This window comes from Talpa europaea (assembly GCF_964194135.1).
Source record: "Talpa europaea genome assembly, chromosome: 4".
NCBI classification, from domain to species: Eukaryota; Metazoa; Chordata; class Mammalia; order Eulipotyphla; family Talpidae; genus Talpa; species Talpa europaea.
The window spans coordinates 29,676,355-29,693,866 of NC_140070.1; the positions used below are offsets into that span (position 1 = coordinate 29,676,355).

The 17,512-nt window shown below is 36.8% G+C and overlaps 1 protein-coding gene across 6 annotated transcripts in view; it reads right to left on the bottom strand.

Annotated features, from left to right (window-relative positions):
* The window catches only part of PSD3 (pleckstrin and Sec7 domain containing 3), a gene marked incomplete at both ends in the record, with an annotated part of 417,861 nt that overhangs the window by 264,604 nt on the left and 135,745 nt on the right, over positions 1–17,512 (bottom strand). For 3 of the 6 annotated variants that reach the window (XM_084231036.1, XM_084231035.1, XM_084231034.1), the window contains 2 exons: positions 1,423–2,503; positions 14,286–14,316. In XM_084231036.1, the coding sequence (XP_084087162.1) occupies positions 1,423–2,503; positions 14,286–14,316 (1,112 nt within the window). Of the gene's footprint in view, positions 1–1,422; positions 2,504–14,285; positions 14,317–17,512 lie in introns of those variants that run through there. The other 3 variants (XM_084231033.1, XM_084231037.1, XM_084231038.1) reach the window with 1 other exon arrangement.

The window sequence follows — 17,512 nt, forward strand, 5'->3', positions numbered from 1 at the left end:
TTATAGCTGTGTTCTTCTTCATGGAACCCAGCAAAATTTGTGATCCTCTACTTACTCATGTGTTTATGTGGTCAGTGGTTATCTTCAACAGTAAACTTTATGAGGACAGTGACCACAGGCCATATCTATTCTGAACATTTTTTTATGTCCAACATCTAGCAAGGACACAGAAGATAATAGAAAAACATGTGGGGCAGCTCTCCTGCCCACCTGTGACCAAGCAGGTGCTTCTTTTTTTCTTTCTCCTTTTCCTAATAAACTTGTCCTTTTAAAATGTGAGGGAAAAAGAAGAAAAATGTGGAAATAAAGGAGGGATAATTAATCAGCACAATAGCAAAAATTCATATTTCATTAAGACTATGATTACTGAGCCACGTGCCACTTATCAAGACAGCTGCTGAGGGAAGTATGGAGATGGTTTGTATTGGGGGTGAGAGGAGAGTGGAAGAAGAGGTGCCCCAATAGCCATCCTCAACAAGTACGGCTCTCGGTGGATTTGTTAATTAACTAAAGAGGAAAAGATAATTCTTTATACCAAACAAACAAGTAAAACATAAAATGCCCCTCAGCCTTAACACATATGAACTATAAAATATGTCATGATAACTGGTGGAAGAAAAGATAACAAGTTTGAAATGACAGTATACAACAAATGACTTTGCCACATGGAACACTGAATGGTCAGACTATGAGCAAAGGAAGTGAAGAGAGACGGAACACATCTTCCTTATATCCAGTTTCTCAGTTGGTCCAGATGTATGAAATGAAGGGAAAGACCAGGAGATACTGAGATGCCAACCAACTTTACTTCTCAGGTTATATCCAATAACAAATACTACATGGAAGACAGGGTTCCCCAAGCAGTGCCATGGAACAACTGAATTGGAAACCTTCTGACCTTCTGACCTTCTCACTTAACGTCTGATCTCACCTCCTTTCTAAACCTAGACAATAGAGTCAGTCCACATGTTCACACACACTTGAGGGCTGTGTGTAGGCACTAGGGTTTAAAAACAAGAGCTGCCAAGTTAGGATGCAATGACTAAAAGATATGTCAAAAGAGTCCAAATCTTTTCCTATTGTGAAAGATAATTGTGGGGTGTTTCAGTTGTCTTGATGTTGGAAAACCTGAAAGCTGCCAAATAGAACAAAATGTCAGAAATGGATTCATACAGCTTAGTGTGCACAGACTCCCCACAACCCTGCTTCCCTAGGCTTATGTCTGCTAGACAACTTTATAATAAGATAACTCCACTAACTTAGAAACTTAGGAGGAGTCTAGCTTACAGTAACTGCTCTTCCACTCTATGGTAATAAGGACCCAGGACACTATGAGTTGTGATCACAGGGCCAAGCACAAGATAAAGTTTCTTAACTATCTTGCCAGGTGTCGCAGCCGGTAAGACCCCTTTGAGAGCTTACCTCTCCTTGTCTCTCTCCGGTTCCGGTTTCTTCTCAAGATGTTCCTTGTTTTCCTTTAGAAAGACTTCATCCTCTCCACTCTCAATGAGAGGCACAGGGGAAAATATCCCTGAGCTAGTGCCAGGTCTCTTAGCTGAAGCTTTCCAGGTTTCATCCCAAACACTCTCAGTTACTGAATCACACAAGCTGGCAGATGAAAGATGGCCTGGCACCTTGGAAAACTCTTTGCCTTCAAGAGAAGTTGTTCTTTCTGATGATACCTCAAAATCCATAGGATGACGTGTTTCTTTTTTCTCCCCTCCTGTCCACACTATTTCCACCCCTTGAAATTCCACATGTTTCACCCGGCCTGGGCACCCCATGGAGCCCCCTGTGGATTCTCTCCCCATATCAGACCTCCTCTCCCTCAAAACGCCAATGCTGCTAGATGAGTTGTGGATTGTCCCTGAGCTGCCCAGAATGGACACAGGACAAGAAGTCTCCTGTGCATGAAGCGCCCCTTTCCTCCCATCACCAGTTGTCTGGGAAAGCTCTTCCTGAGTCTCTCCAGTTAACCGTGTAGACAGATCCTTCTGGACGCTAGGATAAAAAATCTCCCCAGTCGTAACATCAGCTGAAAGAGGTATTTGTGGTGATTTGTCTTGGCTGGTAGGCAACAGTCTGTTAGCTTTCTGTGTTCTGTGACTGGCAGTGGTTGGCTCCTTTTCCACCAGGTGAACTGAAAAACTAGAAACAGCATCTTTGTTCAATACCTTTGTAGCCTGTAATGTTCCTGAAGTTATTCTGGCTTCTGTGTCTTTCAGAGCTGAGATCAAAGAGTCAATGGGTTGTAAACTTTGTTCCTTGAGGTGACTTTGAGAGGGGGGCTCTGTGACATCGTTTGGTCCTTCTGTAATACTGTGGAGCCCAGAGTGGTGACCAGCAGGAAGCTGAACCCCCTGCTGCCCTTGTGGGTTGCATGATGGAGATTCTGCATCCAACTCAAGAGTTCTCAGGCCTTCTCCGCTTTCCTCCATGGTCCCATATTCTGGAAATTCATTTGTGACATTCGGTGGGAGTAAAGTGCTTCCTCCATGATCACCTACAAATAGAACAGAATGGACTCGTTTTGAAAAAACAGGTTCCAATGTGTACTAATAAATATCCACATGTGTTAGGTATATAATAATGCTTATTTACTGAATTCTTTCACCTTCTTCTCCCTACCACCCTGAAACACACACTGCTCATAGCCTTGCCAGTCATGCCTTGCATGAGGGTAACCACAAAGGTTTGGGCCTCGAAGGAGAAAATCTAAACGTGCCATGTTTATCCTGCACATGATAGAGGCCCACACATGCCAATCAGTTGCTGCATATGCAAAAAGAGATTAGCATAAGGATCTGTATTATCTTCCAAATACTACTTATAAAATAGCAACTAAAATATTAATTTGGGGAAGAACACCAGATAGCCCTCTGATCCAGCCAACAGCTTCTGTGCAGTGCCATCTTGGACATGGAGCCTCAGAAAAAAGATACAATCTATTTAAAATCAATAAATATGTTTTTCAGCTGAAACCTCCCCTTCACCTTTGGGTCTCTGTGGAGTGAAAAATGCTTTTGGAATATCTACGGAGAATGAAAGTGAAGTCAAAATGGAATAGCAAATAATGTGTTAAGAGAAATTTTGAGGATCCAAATGCATAAAATTTAAATAGTATCTCATGCACAATCCCAATACATGAAGCAATGAAAACAATAGCTAGCATACATTGACGATATTGAGTCACATTTATATTTTATTAAAATGGCAGCCCACTGAGAACAATGAAGATGTTTTATCAAACCAAAATTTAAATTATAGCCATATCAATGCTAGTATCTAATTTTTCTCTCAACTTGATTTGTTTACTCTGTATGAAGAAAATCTTCCATCTACATTAAAAATGTGTGCTTACTTTGACAACTTGAGGAAAGAGCATATAACTGTTGTTAATTTTTTTAAATGCTGCAAATGCAAACCTTCCTTTTTAGTGAAAGATCTGACATATTTCTGAATATGTACACTAACACCACATGAAAGACTTATTCCAAGGCATTCCACGATAGGTAACCTGGAAGTATTAGCTAACACATGGCATCCCACAATAAGGTGAAACTGTGATAGCTATACAACTGAGTGTATATTACCTCATATTCCATTTTTAAAATAATTTGAAATATATTTTTAAAATTAAACTTAAATGAAGTGTTGAGGGAGTCCAAAAAGCCCTTCTCTGTGATGGCAATATTTATAATTCACAAAACAGAGTTAAGGGAATGTAGCTTGCTGAAGTCTGAAGAGAAAGAAATTTTCAAATCCTTAGTTTGAAAAAAGGGAAGACAGTTAAAATTAAGATCCCTCTTTCTAGGTGGCATATTGACATTTTTCATTTTTCAGTAGAAAATGCTGTAGGACTTCTAATTTTTTCCCTTTTTAAGATTCATGGCTTTTAATATATTTACAAAACTCTGCAACCATAACCAATATCTAATTCTAGAACATTTTAATTAATCTCCAAATAAAATCATATCCATTACTGTCACTTCCTATTTCCCATCTCCTTAGCTCCAGGTAACCACCAACCTATTTCCTGTATGTATGGGTATCCATTTCGGATATTTCTTATAAATGGACTCATATAATACATGGCCATACATGCATTTGTTACTGGCTTTTTTAAACTTAACACAATGCTTTCAAGGGTTATCCACACTGTGGAATAAACTACCAGAACTTCATTCCTTTTTATTGCTGAGTAATGTTCCATTGTGTGGCTATTCCACAGTTTCTTTATCCACTCATCAGCTGGTGGGAATGTGTCATTTCCACTTTTTGTCTATTATGAATACTGAACCTTTGTACACAAGTTTTTCCACCTAAATTTATTTTCAATTGGGTACACACCTATGAGTGACATTCTGGATTATAAACTGACTCCATGTTTAGTGTTTTGAGAAACTGTCAGTTTTTGAAAGCAACTACAACATTCTACATCCCCAGCTAAGTCTGGGGGTTCCATAATTGTCCATCTTCTTTATTATAGCCTTTTAATGGGTGTGAAATGATATCTCACTATAGTTTTGATGTGCATTTCCCGAGTAACAAGAACAAGAAAATGAGCATCCTGTCATTTACTGTTTGTATATCTTCTTTAGAGACATCTATTCCGATTCTTTACCCATTTTATAACTTGGTTACTTGTCTTTTTAATATTGGGTTGCACAAGTTCTTTTTATAATTCTGTACAGAAGTTCTTTATCAAATACCTACTTAACAAGTATTTCTTACTTTCTGGAGCTTGTCTTTTTCCTTAGCTGGCAGTGGCTTTTACAGCACAAAAAGTTTTTAATCTAGGTGAAATCCAATTTATCTGTTTTTTTTTTTCTTTCATTGCTTGTGCTTTTATTATGTACCAAGTTTTGTCTAGTTTAAGGTCACAAAGATTTTTCCTATTTTTCTTCAAAAAGTTTTACAGTTTTGGCTATTACATTTAGATCTTTAATCCAAGTGAAGTAACTTTTTTGTATATAGTGTAAAGTAGACCTCAAACTTCATTCTTTTGTATATGGACAGCCAGTTGTCCCAATACTATTTGTTTACAAAATTATTCTTCCCTCCTGAACTTATTTGCTTGATAGCTTTCTACAATTGTCCATAAATATAAATGTTTACTTCTGGACACTCAATTCTACTCCACTGAGGAGCTAGACGTCTATCTTGATGTCAGTATAATATCATCTTTATTACAGCAACTTTGCAGAAAGTATGATTACTCCTACTTTGTTCTTTCTTTTCCAGGTTGTTTTGGCTACTCTGGGCTCCGTGCATTTTCCACATGAATTTTAGGATTAAGTTGTCAGACAGCTGAAAGGTTGGTAGGACCTGGAGTGAATCTGTAAAATACTAGCATCTTAATAATAGTATTGTTATCTTTTGATCCATGAACTATGAGCTGTCCTTCCATTTACCTATTTCTCTTTAATTTCTTTTAATGATGTCAGTGTTTCATAATTCAAAATTCAATATTACTTTTGTTAAATTTTCCTTGAAATATTTTATCTTTTTTGATACTATTAAAAAGGATTGTTTTTTCAAATTTCACATTCAGAATACTCATTGCTAACATATAGAAATATAGTTGGTTACTGTATACTGAACTTATATACTAGAGCCTTGGAGAACTAATTAGCTCTTTTGTGGATTCATTAGGATTTCATATATACATAAATATGTGACATCATATATGTAATATAGGGTTTCATATATATGCTTTTATATATATGTAAAATCATGTTATCTGTGTATAGAGGTAATTTTACTTTTTCCTTTCCTATCTGGATTCCTTTTATTTCTTTTTCTTCCTAAGTGCTCTGGTTAGAACAGTTGAGTACAGGTATTACAAACAGACATTGTTTGTTCCTGGTTGGTCCTGATCTTAGGGGAAAGCGTTCAGGTTTTCACCATTGAATATGGTGTGAGCTGTAGGTTTTTTTTTCATAAATGCCAGAAACATGTTAAAGAAGACTCCTTCTACTCCTAGTTTGCTGAGTATTTTTATCATTAAAAGGTGTTGAATTTTGTCAAATGCTTTTTCTCTGTCAATTGAAATGCTCATATGGGCTTTCTCTTTTATTCTAGTTACATAGTATATTACATTAATTGATTTTTATATACTACACCAACCTTGCATTTCTGAAATAAATTCCTACTTTTTAGATGTTGCTAAATTCAGTTTTCTAGTATCTCTCTCTCTATTCATAAGAAATGTTGGTCCGTGGTTGCCTTGTATTATCTTTGTCTGATACTGACATTAGGGCAATGCTGATTGTACAAAATGAACTAGAAGTATTCCACGTGAACATTTGTTTGCAGCATTTTTACACTTTACAAACATTTTTCATGTTCTATACTTTTCTTAGGCTTTTAACAGTTTTCCTTAGTTGGGGGACTTTAGTTCTGTCAGCACTTGAAAGCTGTAAATTTAATGTTAAAATGCAATGAGAGAAAAAAAGTGAACAATCCAAAAAGATGTTTTTCTTTTTCTTTAACACAGTAAAACAGCTTAAATAATGAGAGAAGTATTCAATCCACAGTAAAAAATATTTCCTTTAAATTTTATAATGCTTTTAATTAATTCTTTTTAAAAATTATTTTATTTTATATAATTCTTATATCATTTTTCATTTTTGCACAATGTATGCATTTTTATTTTGGTTATATTCCCCATACAATTCCCAACCCCCTAGACAGAGTATAACTTTACAAAAACTGGAGGATCACAGAATATAACATTTCAAAGGTTGAAGGGGTCGAAAAATTAATTCAGCCACCTTCAGTCTGTTAAGAAAACAGACTCATAGGAATGACAATACTTAACAATATATAACACAACAAATAAAAATCACAGCTTATCTACTCTAACTCTGCTATACTTCATTTCTAAGAGCAATATTGTTACCAAACATAATAATGAATGAAAAAAAATTCTCCCAGCTGTGGCTTCTGCAGACAAGTAACCTTAAATATCACATGGATGTTGGTCAGAGCACCCATCAAAAGATTCAACATAATGACAAAATTTTCTTTTCTAATAAGGTACCCCTCCCGTTAGACTGCAGTTTATTTGGGCTGTTAGCATTCCTAGTCAGCACTTCAACTGTCTTTAAAAGTAAACAAAACTTTGTAAAGTATTAACCTGACCTTTTCACTTAGAATTTTTGATTTATTCCTCATGTCTAAAAATTGAAATTTTATGAGAGAATGATTTTTAAAAATGATTAATTCTTAACTTTTAGTTTGTTCCTTTTCACCTTTAAAATAGGACCACAGATATTTCCCATTAGATGCTCATGGTTTCCAAATTTCATCCACCAAATTCAACCATGATTACCTACTATAGAAGATTCAAACTAGAATATTGCCAAAGCATGAAATGTCTCTTTATCAAGTTAGAAACTCACTCTGTCAGGATGTGAAGGATGTAGAGGGGAGAAGGGAAAAGCATAAACAGCCTGAGGAGTAACAGCTCAGGCTGCCAGCAACAGCACAGGTGGAATGGTGAATGTCTGAGCCAGGACAAAGGCAGAGTAGTTGGAACGAAGGTGCGAGGGCTGCCATGTCTCCACACAGCTAACCTGTCGTCTTCTCATCCCTCCCGTTAATCTCAACCTGCTTCTCAACTGCTCAGCCTATGCCCACTGCTATCAGCTCTCATATTTAACTTGCTAACGTTAGTCCTTTGCTTCTGTCATCTACCTCTATTACTAATGTAAGAATCCAACTGAAAACTGAAATAGCTATTTCTCCTCCACAAAGTCTTACTGAATTAGTCCTGCCCAAATTCGGTTTCATATCTGTGACAAAGGGATTTATATGCTAAGTATAAAAAAAGAACTTTAGCACTTACCTAAATATAAACCATACACTAGTAGAATCTGAATTAATAGGAGTTCATAGCTTTACTGCATTTATTCTTCCCCTTAAAGGAATGAAAATGTAGTGTAAAGTGTGTAGGAGGGGAGGGTGGAGAGAAAGAGAGCTTTTCACACTCATGTGAATATATATATTTTGGGGGGTATCTATTTATAGTCCCTAAGGAATTATCCTTTTCCATAGGGAATCTTAACTGTCTCTTTGTGTCAGATTCCCAACAAATTGTTTCCTGTTGCTAAGTAGATGCTTTTCCTGAAATTACCCAAACCCACTGACTTTTTAAAAATAATTTTTTATATTAAATATACTGAGAACCTTTTCATGTATATGAGATCAATGTCAGGAATGCTTCAGGATGTACATTCAATATAACCATCCATTTCTGGAAATGAGGACTGTAAATGAAATGCAATGGAAATAGAAAAACAAATTCTTAAAATCATAGGGAAATGAGTTTGTTCCATACAATGGGCTTCAGAAAGCCCATGGCCTTTCTAAGAATGATCTTGTTTGAGACCAGCAAATGAGATGGATATTCTCCTAATCTGTGCAGCAAACTTCTTTTTTTTAAGATTTATTTATTTATTTATGCATATAAGAACTGAAGTACAGGCCAGAGGTGTGTGTGTGGTGGGGTGAGAAGATTCACTAGAGAGAGTGGGGAGCAGAATGGGAAGATGGACTGAAATACATTGCTGAAGGGAGCAGCGGGCGAGGCAGGAAAGGTCTGCTGCGCCATGTGGATCAGCCCCCTGGCCGGGGATCGAACTCGCACTGCAGTAGCTGAGAAATGCTTCAGAGTGCTGCAACTTAACCACTTGTGTCACCAGAGAGGCCCCCTTAAAGGAAATGGTTGAAGAAGAAAGTAGTAAGAACTATATGGCAAGTCTACTACAGACTTAGTCACAGGAAACTGAAATATATAGCAAGCTAAAAAGTTGTCACAAAGGATTCTGAGCACAGGGATGTATATTTCCCAAGAGAATATGATGATCTCATCTATGCCCAGAGCTTTCAGACAACGCAATTGTCTATGGATTCGACATACACACATTCCCTAGAAGTTTGACCCAGTTGTTTTTAGGAACAGGTTTTTGTTTGTTTTGTCTCATTTCATTGCCAGTCTACATAGAGTCTAAAAGGCAAGAACTCTGCTTTCTTTACCACTATATCCCCAGGGCCTAGAACAACAGCATCTAGCTAACAAAATGGTTATACTTATTGAATCAATGACTAAATGAAGATTGTCCTTTAACTGAGATAATACCATTTAATAAGAACCTTAAAACAGAAAAGAAAAAGAAAAAAAAACTCACAAAATGCTATTGTCAGTGCCATCCAAGATCCATCACCTCTTCCCAAGTGCAGGCTTAAATAGAAAGCTGGAAACATGAGAGTCCTTCCTAACTTTAGAGCTAGCTCATTCTTCCATTTGCTCAGCCAACATTTACTATGCAGCAACTATGTGTTGAACACTGGAATACACAGCAACAGGCAAGACCATTCTGGCTCTTGCCATCAGGGAGCTTGTAATCCATCAACTCCATCTGTATTTACTTGTCCTATGCAGACAGAGTTCAGGCAGTGTTAAAATTAGGTAGAAATGACCCTGACCACAGTTCTAGAATTCTATATGATCCTCTATGGGATACTACCAAGAACCACAAATTTCTCATTTTATTACCTCACTCTCTAAATGTTGTATTTCCCAATATGGCAGCCACAGCCACATGTAGCTATTTAAATTTAGTTTAATTTAAGTTAAATACCATATGTAGGTAGTGGCTACCATCTTGCACCACAGAGGACATTTTTCCAAAATCACAGAAAATGATTGGAAGAGCTGTGCTAGAACCTTTCTACTCGAAGTGTGGCCTTGAGACAGCAGCATAGGTATTATCGCTCAGAAGTTTGTTAAAATACAGAATCAGGTATTACCCCTAGATCTTCCACATCAGAATCTGTTTTCTAGAAAGAATCCAAAGTGACTTGTATACATACCAAAACATGAGAAGCTTGTCTCCAGAGAAATGCAATATCTAGAAGTTGTTCCATCTATATTTTAAATGACTGCTTTTTTATTCCAAAATATAGCCTCTAGAGTGCCTTCCTGCTAAATGAAAGGTTCAACTGTTCAATAAAATAGGCAACAAATAAAGAAAGCACAGTCTCTCACTCCTGGTAAGAGAAAGCCTTGCCCCTTCTGGTAGGAAGCTGCCCTCCAACTACCCAGGGACCTTTTTCAAGAGAAAGGGCACAACCTCTACTATGATATGACCTCTCTATTTCACAGTTCATTTATTTCCATATGAGTGGTCAGTGACTCTATGCAAAAAGATCATAAATCCTAAAATATCTGCAAAGGTAAAATTAAGCATTGGTAAAAGTCTGTACATTGACATCTATAGACAATCTTAAATTACCTTGGAGCTTAAGAGAAAAGAAGTGAGGAAAAGAGAAGAGAAGTGAGGTGCTTCAATTTCTAAAAATCAAGATATTTTCCCAGGCTTCTGTTCATGCCATTGGATAAAAAATTAAAATTCTTGGGCAAATTCACTTTGATGAGGTATTTGCAAGAGCACACTGGGAGCCTATCATCTATTTTCTCTGAATACAGTTCAACCGATTCTCAATCCTTTATAAATCATGGCCAACCCAGCCACTAGAAATCTGTTTTTCTCTCCATATAGGTTTGTTCATAAATGCAACATGTCCTTGCTGTTCTCTGATCCCTGATGAATATCATCAGCAAACATCTTATAACTTATAGATGACAAAAGAACTATAAATTCTTAAGTTAGTTAACACTGGATAATTTACTACACAAGCTTAAAGATATACTACCTTGCTTTGTCTAGCAGGAATTCAGTCCCATAGACAGAAGGGTGAACAATTTATCCCCTTTAGTCAAAAATTTCATAAATCATCAACAACAACAACAACAAAAAACCTGGGAGACAAGGTTCAGTTCACAAAACACATATATAAAGTAAGTCTTGCAGAGGTAAAAGAAAAAAACATTAAAACAAAACAAAAAAAAAAAACATTTCACTTACAGTCATCTATTTTTGGCATTTGGGTTGTTTCCATAGCTTAGCTATTGTAAATAGTGCTGCTATAAACATAGGGGTGCAGGTGCCCTTTTGAATTAATGATTCTGTGTCCTTTGGGTAAATACCTAGGAGTGGAATTGCTGGATCTTATGGAAGTAGGTTGAGGAATCTCCACACAGCTTTCCAAGTGGTTGGACCAGTTTGCACTCCCACCAGCAGTGCAGGAGAGTTCTTTTTTCTACACAATGGAATATTACTCAGCAATCAAAAAAGACAAACTCAGGCAATTGGCAGCAACATGGATGGAGTTGGAAGGGATCATGCTCGGCAAAATAAGCCAGAAAGAAAAAGAAAAATACTGGATGGTCTCACTCATAGCAGGAATTTAGAAAACCTAAATAAGGGACCAGGAGAAAGACTAATTATAATAAAGTAAAAATCAAAATCAACAAGCAACTATAAACCAGAGACACACTATGGGGGGGGGAAGGGGTAAGAGTAAAAATAAGGGGAGTAGGAATTGCATGGGGTCTATCACCAAGATGAAAATGCATACATTATGCAAAAATGAAACATGATGTAAAAAATATATAAAATAAAATAAATAAAAAATATTTCACTTATAAATAAGTATAATCCTTAACTGTGACTAATAGTGATCAATTTTTAATGTTTAATAATCAATAAACTTCTCTAGTAACACACTGATACATGCATGGCTCAGACCTGTGCTGCAATAGGAAAAGTTGTATTAAAAAAAAAACAAACAAGAGAATTATCTAATACATTTTTACTAAGCAATAGAAAATATATTTAGAATGATTAAAAATAACAAAATAAGTGTGAGTAATGACAATTTACCAGATGAGTAATCTAAGTACATTATATTCTGGTACATGCTCTTCACCCTAATAAAAGTCACACTTTGGAAAGACTACAGTAAGTAGTCGAGGATGCTGGCTATTTTCTGGTCACTAACAATTCTCTGAAAGCACAAATATTTAAGATTTTTACAACCTGTAAGAAACAGGAGAAGGTCTGCCAACTACTACACAAGGCATTATCATGTGCATATGAATAGATTGTTCCATTAATTGTGCACCCTTTGCCCTGTTGATTAATAGTTACAGCTGTGCTTACCTCAACTGAATTTCACATTCTAATGATTCAGAACCCAATTTTTCTCATTCATTCAGTTCTAACCCCCAGGGAAGTGATACTAGTGTACCCTTCCAGTCAATTTCTGAGGAAGCTATGTAGGCAGAGGAACAGCACCACATACAGCACACAGAAAATCGAAGGAGCAAGATAAGGAGCAGCCCATTCATTTTAAACCAAAGTCTGCAAGTGTGCAGAGTAGTGACCTGTCATGGAGACATACTGAGCTGTAGGAGCTGAGTATAAGCCTTGCTTTAAAATCATTACTTTTTAAAGCTCACTTTCTTTTTTCAAACAGATTTCTCCAGTTTTATCAATCATCCACCTCTCATAATTTTTTTTTTATATTCACACCATGTGCTTCTCCTTTCAACCTATTGCTTTTGATCACATTTGCTCCTCTGACTTCATCTTTTCTATTTTCCATTACTTCTTCCTGTTTAGGAAGCCATACTTAAAAAACCCAAATTCATTTGTCCCCAACTTTATTGAAATATAATTAACATGTGTCATTGTGTCAGTGCAAAGTGCAACACATGTTCACTTGATACATTTGTATATTACAAAATGATTACTACCATAGCTTGGCTGACATCTCCAATCATGTCACATAATTATCAGTTCTTTTTGTGGTAAGAATAATTTAACATCTAGAATCTTAGCAGCTCAGCAGGAAGCCTATACTATACAATAGTAATTATAATCACTATGTTTTATTTATTGGATCTCCAGAACTTATTTGTCTTATAACGGGAAGACTGTACCCTTTGATCAACATCTCCCTGGTTTCCCCAACTGCTTGCCCCTGCTAACCACCATCCTACTCTCTGAAAACCCAACTTTTAAATTTCTCTGACCTTCAGTAACATTTCATTTTTATTCTAAGAAACAAAAAAAGTTTAGACTTTTAAATAACTCCACAATCTTGCTTACAATACTTTTTTCTGCCCAAATTAACATGAATATGGTAGTACTAATATAAATTCTTATATAAAATATTTTGTGAAAACTCATATTGCTTAAGAAATTGAAATCAATGTTTCAAAATAGTGTACAATTGTTTTTTAAAATATCATGAAAGTCAAGCAGCTGGAGTTCCTTGCAGCGATGATCAGCTCCAGTTGTGGACCTGTCTAAACTGCTGCGTGTGGAGACAGATGTTAGGTACAGTGACAAGGCACCACCTCGCTCAGCCTCCAGTCTGTTATAAGCCTCATCTGATCCATATTTGGACTCAGCAGATTTTGTGCTCAATAAGGGACCCACAGTTTTGTTAAGGAGTTAGACTGCAAACTGACATGAGCAATAATAAATCCAAGTATATCTGAAAATGCAAATTTTACAGAAAGTTTAAAGTCAACTTCCCGGGCGAGAGAGGAAGTGTCTAAAAGTGACACTTTCAATAGACAAGAAAAAACACACTCCCGTATTTAAACCAAGGAATTAACATACTTATTATAAACCTCTCAGAGAGACTAGCTCAGCATCAACCACAGAGCTCAGTGTACATTTTTGGTGCTACCCTATAGCTAAACTTGTTCTCTTCTAGGCTGTTCAAACAGCCATGCTTCAGGGAGGCAAATGGAAAGGAGTTTGAGCTCTTTAAGAGAAACTCCTCCCCTATTCCCATCCAGCGCCACAAATTATGTCTTTCTGAAACTACAGGGCTAGCCCGTTTTCTTCTTTATTTCTATTTAATATCTCATAAACACGGAGCAGAAATTGGTTGATAGAATTCTGTTTCCCCAGAAAAGCCAGTAGAATTAAAAAAAAAAAAAATCCAATAAAAGAAAACTGCAGGTAAGGATAATATCCTGCTTCCTATTTAAAAATAAAATTTTGGAAAATCTCATGTTGGATGCTAAAATAAATATGCCAGGATAAAGCCAGGTGAGGTACTGGGCAGAAGCATTCAGAGGGCAGGTGTCATCTTTCTGGTGACTGGGGCATTAGAGAAGGAACGACTGGCAACTGGCGTGGGCATCCCTGAATAAATTCAGTATGCGCTTCCCTATGTCAGGATTCAGCAAAACCTGCTCTGGCCCAAGGAGTATCCTACTGGGACAGTCAAAAGACAAGACTAGTAAGCAAAAGCAGTCAATAATACAGACGGAGCATTTCACAGCAGCATTTTACAAGCGATAGATATATCAAAATATATTTGCCTGCATAGACCTACAAATAGAGGTTACTCACAGAGATTACTGTAGCTCCAGCAGTTACCCATTGATCATAGAAAATGCCCAGTTCATCAGCTTAACGCTTGAGAAAAGTTAGCTAGAAAAGAAGCCAGCTAATTCAAAATCTGCTGTTCTAGTCAACTGGAAGCAAATTAGTTTCAAATTTCCTGGCAGCCCCTTTTGCCCTGCACTGCACACGGTGATGTCAATGGAGCACTCTGAGCAGTAGGAACCCTCTCGCAGGAGCTGCCGCCTGGTCCCTCTCACAAAGGCTAAGCAGCCTGTGCGCTCGCTCTTGCTCTCCCTCTTCCTGCCTCTGTCGCTCTCTACCTTGGTAGCTTACCGAAAACAACCACCGTAGGGCTTTTCTATATTTGTGAAAACTACTTCCAAGGAGATAATTGAGATGACGGGAGTTAGCTTTAATGTAACCATTTCCCCAGTGCAGCAGCAGGAACCCGGCACAGGCTCGGGGAGGATTGTACCATCCTCGGTGACATCAGAGGTGGGGCTGTCATCTTAGTATTATGCAGCATTTTCTCTGATGCGAGAATGACACACATGAAAGGGGATGGATGGGGTCCTTCTCGAAGTGTATAATTCTTGTGTTGTTTAAACAGAAAAGGCAAGAGCAAATAGAATGTTGAAAAACTGCTGTGGGATGATGTATACACTGCTTTGCCAGTTCTTATCTCACTGCTAAATGATGCTGCCATCTGAAGTCATTTTACTGATGATTACATTACTGGCCCTGTGATTGAATTAATATTTAATGGGTAATTGCCATTACTTGGAAAATGTGACATGAGAAAATTCAAAGACACGTCCAGTTTTAAATAAATATGATGGCATAAACTTTTATATCCCTATAAATAAATACACACACACACAAACATAATACTTTCAACACAATCTCAATAAAATACTAAATGGAAAAACTAATTTGTTAATGAGAAAAGTGAGATGAGAAAGAGCACAAGATGAATAGCATAATGGAATACTGGTCCTCAGTCTTGGTAATGGGGTTTAATATAAACATCCAAAATAACTCATCTTGGATAATCTTAATATTCCAACCAGTAAAAAAGTAAAGGAAAAAAACACAAAGCAATTGTTATTTTCATTCATTACATATATATTTACTGAGTGCTTAACAGGTGTGAGAAAATCTGTTAGGCTTAATTTGGAGTACACATTTCTGATAAATAATATAAATAAAATAAAAAATATTTACATAATGCTTACTATGTACTAGGCACTATACTAAGCACTTTTACTTATTAACTCATCTATTCCCACCATTATTAACACATCTTACAGATAAGACTACTGAAGCACAGAAAGGCATGCGACATGTCTGAGATCACATGGCTAAAATTGGCACAGACAGGATTAAAACATAGGCCCTAAGGCTGCAAAGTTCACCCTCCTGACCACTAAGCTATGCTGCCTCCCAGGGGCTTCCTTGTCAAGTAAGAGGACTCCACATGAAGAATATAATTTTCAGGACATAGAACCATAGCAAGCCAAAAATAGCCATCTCTCAAGAAAACTGCCCCAAATATAAGAGGTAGAGCGTTTAAGAACATAGAAATATTACCCAGGAGCAGAAATGTACTGCTGACTGCTCTAGTGACCTTGGGCCAATGGATTAAAATCTTTAAGCTTTAGTTTCCTTATCTCTGAGCTACAGATTCTTAAATTATAGGGAAGAATAAAAACGAGATGAAAATAAGCACACAATCCAGACTTGTAACCTGGGTTCATCACATTCCAGTTATATCACCTTAAGCAAGCTATTTAATCTCAAGGGGTTCAATATCCTTATATGAAAATTGAGGGAAACAATGGGGGTTGTTCTGAGGATTAAATGAACTATGCACATAAAGAAAGCATTCAGACTAGCAACTAGTAGCCAATAAAAGTTCAACATTAATTTGAACTACTATAATCATCACCTTCATTATATTGGCATCACATTTGAAAGTAAAGCTGCCAGTTTCCTCCCTTTTCAAAAAGCTATCAAAAAAGAGTTGTATTTTGCCCAAGTTGGATGGAAAAACAGAAAAGAAACCTTTGCTGGCTTCATACTAACATTGAGCAATCTACGAATCACGATTTCCCTATAAGATAAAAGCTGAAGTTGTTGGGTTTGGTTTCCAAGAAAGTTCTTCATAAGGGAAAGAAACAGGAGCAGGTACCATTTTCCCAGCCCCAACTTCTTCCTTCCTTCTGCCTAGAATATACATAAGGGGCTTGAGCTGAAGCAGCCACCCTTAACTATAACCAGCCCACTGATAAAGAAGGTAAAAGTGAGACCCACCAGAGACCTTTTTACCCCATCTTTTTTTATGTTGGAGAGAAAAAAAAAACTTTTGGTTCAAGTATTAATTCAAGATTTTAACTATATCCAACTCTCCATGATCCTGATAGTTAAAAGTCACAATTTCCCTGCAGTTTCAAAAGCTGACTTGCAGGCTGGGCTATTTAGCATGCCTTTACTGTTTCATCCTCCACATGGGCTCTCTCTCCATTGCCAAGCCATTGTGAATGGATGACCCTGGGGGAAACTAGAAAAAGCAAAATAGACTGCTTCCTAATATTTAGTAACTATGTTGTTTTATACAGAACAAAGGGTCCTGTGGGTGATGGTATACATAGCACATGATATGCTCCTCTTTCATCTTCTTCCAATTTCTGAATCAGTTCATATTCCCAATCTACATTACAAAGCTAAAGTCAAATGGAGAGGGAAAAACTCAAATACATGGATTAAATAAGTGCTTAATAAAGTCACTATTCTTATAAAAGTTATGTGACTAAGATGGTCTGAATTGCAACTTGTCGTGATCATGAGGAAATAAATTGTCTCAACTACACAGATGTCTCATTTCCAATGTCCAGCACTTTGCATTAGCCTTTAACACTTTGACTGAAAACCTAAAACTCACCATTAAGTAGAGCTCAAAAATAAACACTACATATTTTCTAGTATTGTATGGCAGTATCTCTAAAAATGCACCCACAGAAAGACCACTGTGAATCCGTAATGGGGTTAGCAGTGCCATCCCAAAGTCCTCAACTGTTTGATTTTGTTTCTGAAATATAATCTAATAAAATGGCCACATCCTTGGAGAACAGATAATATCAGTGATATTCAGAGAAAAGAACCACTAAAAAATTCACAAGTCAATATTCTGTTTATATCTCTTCTGAAAAATACAATAAATTGTTTTCTAGAAA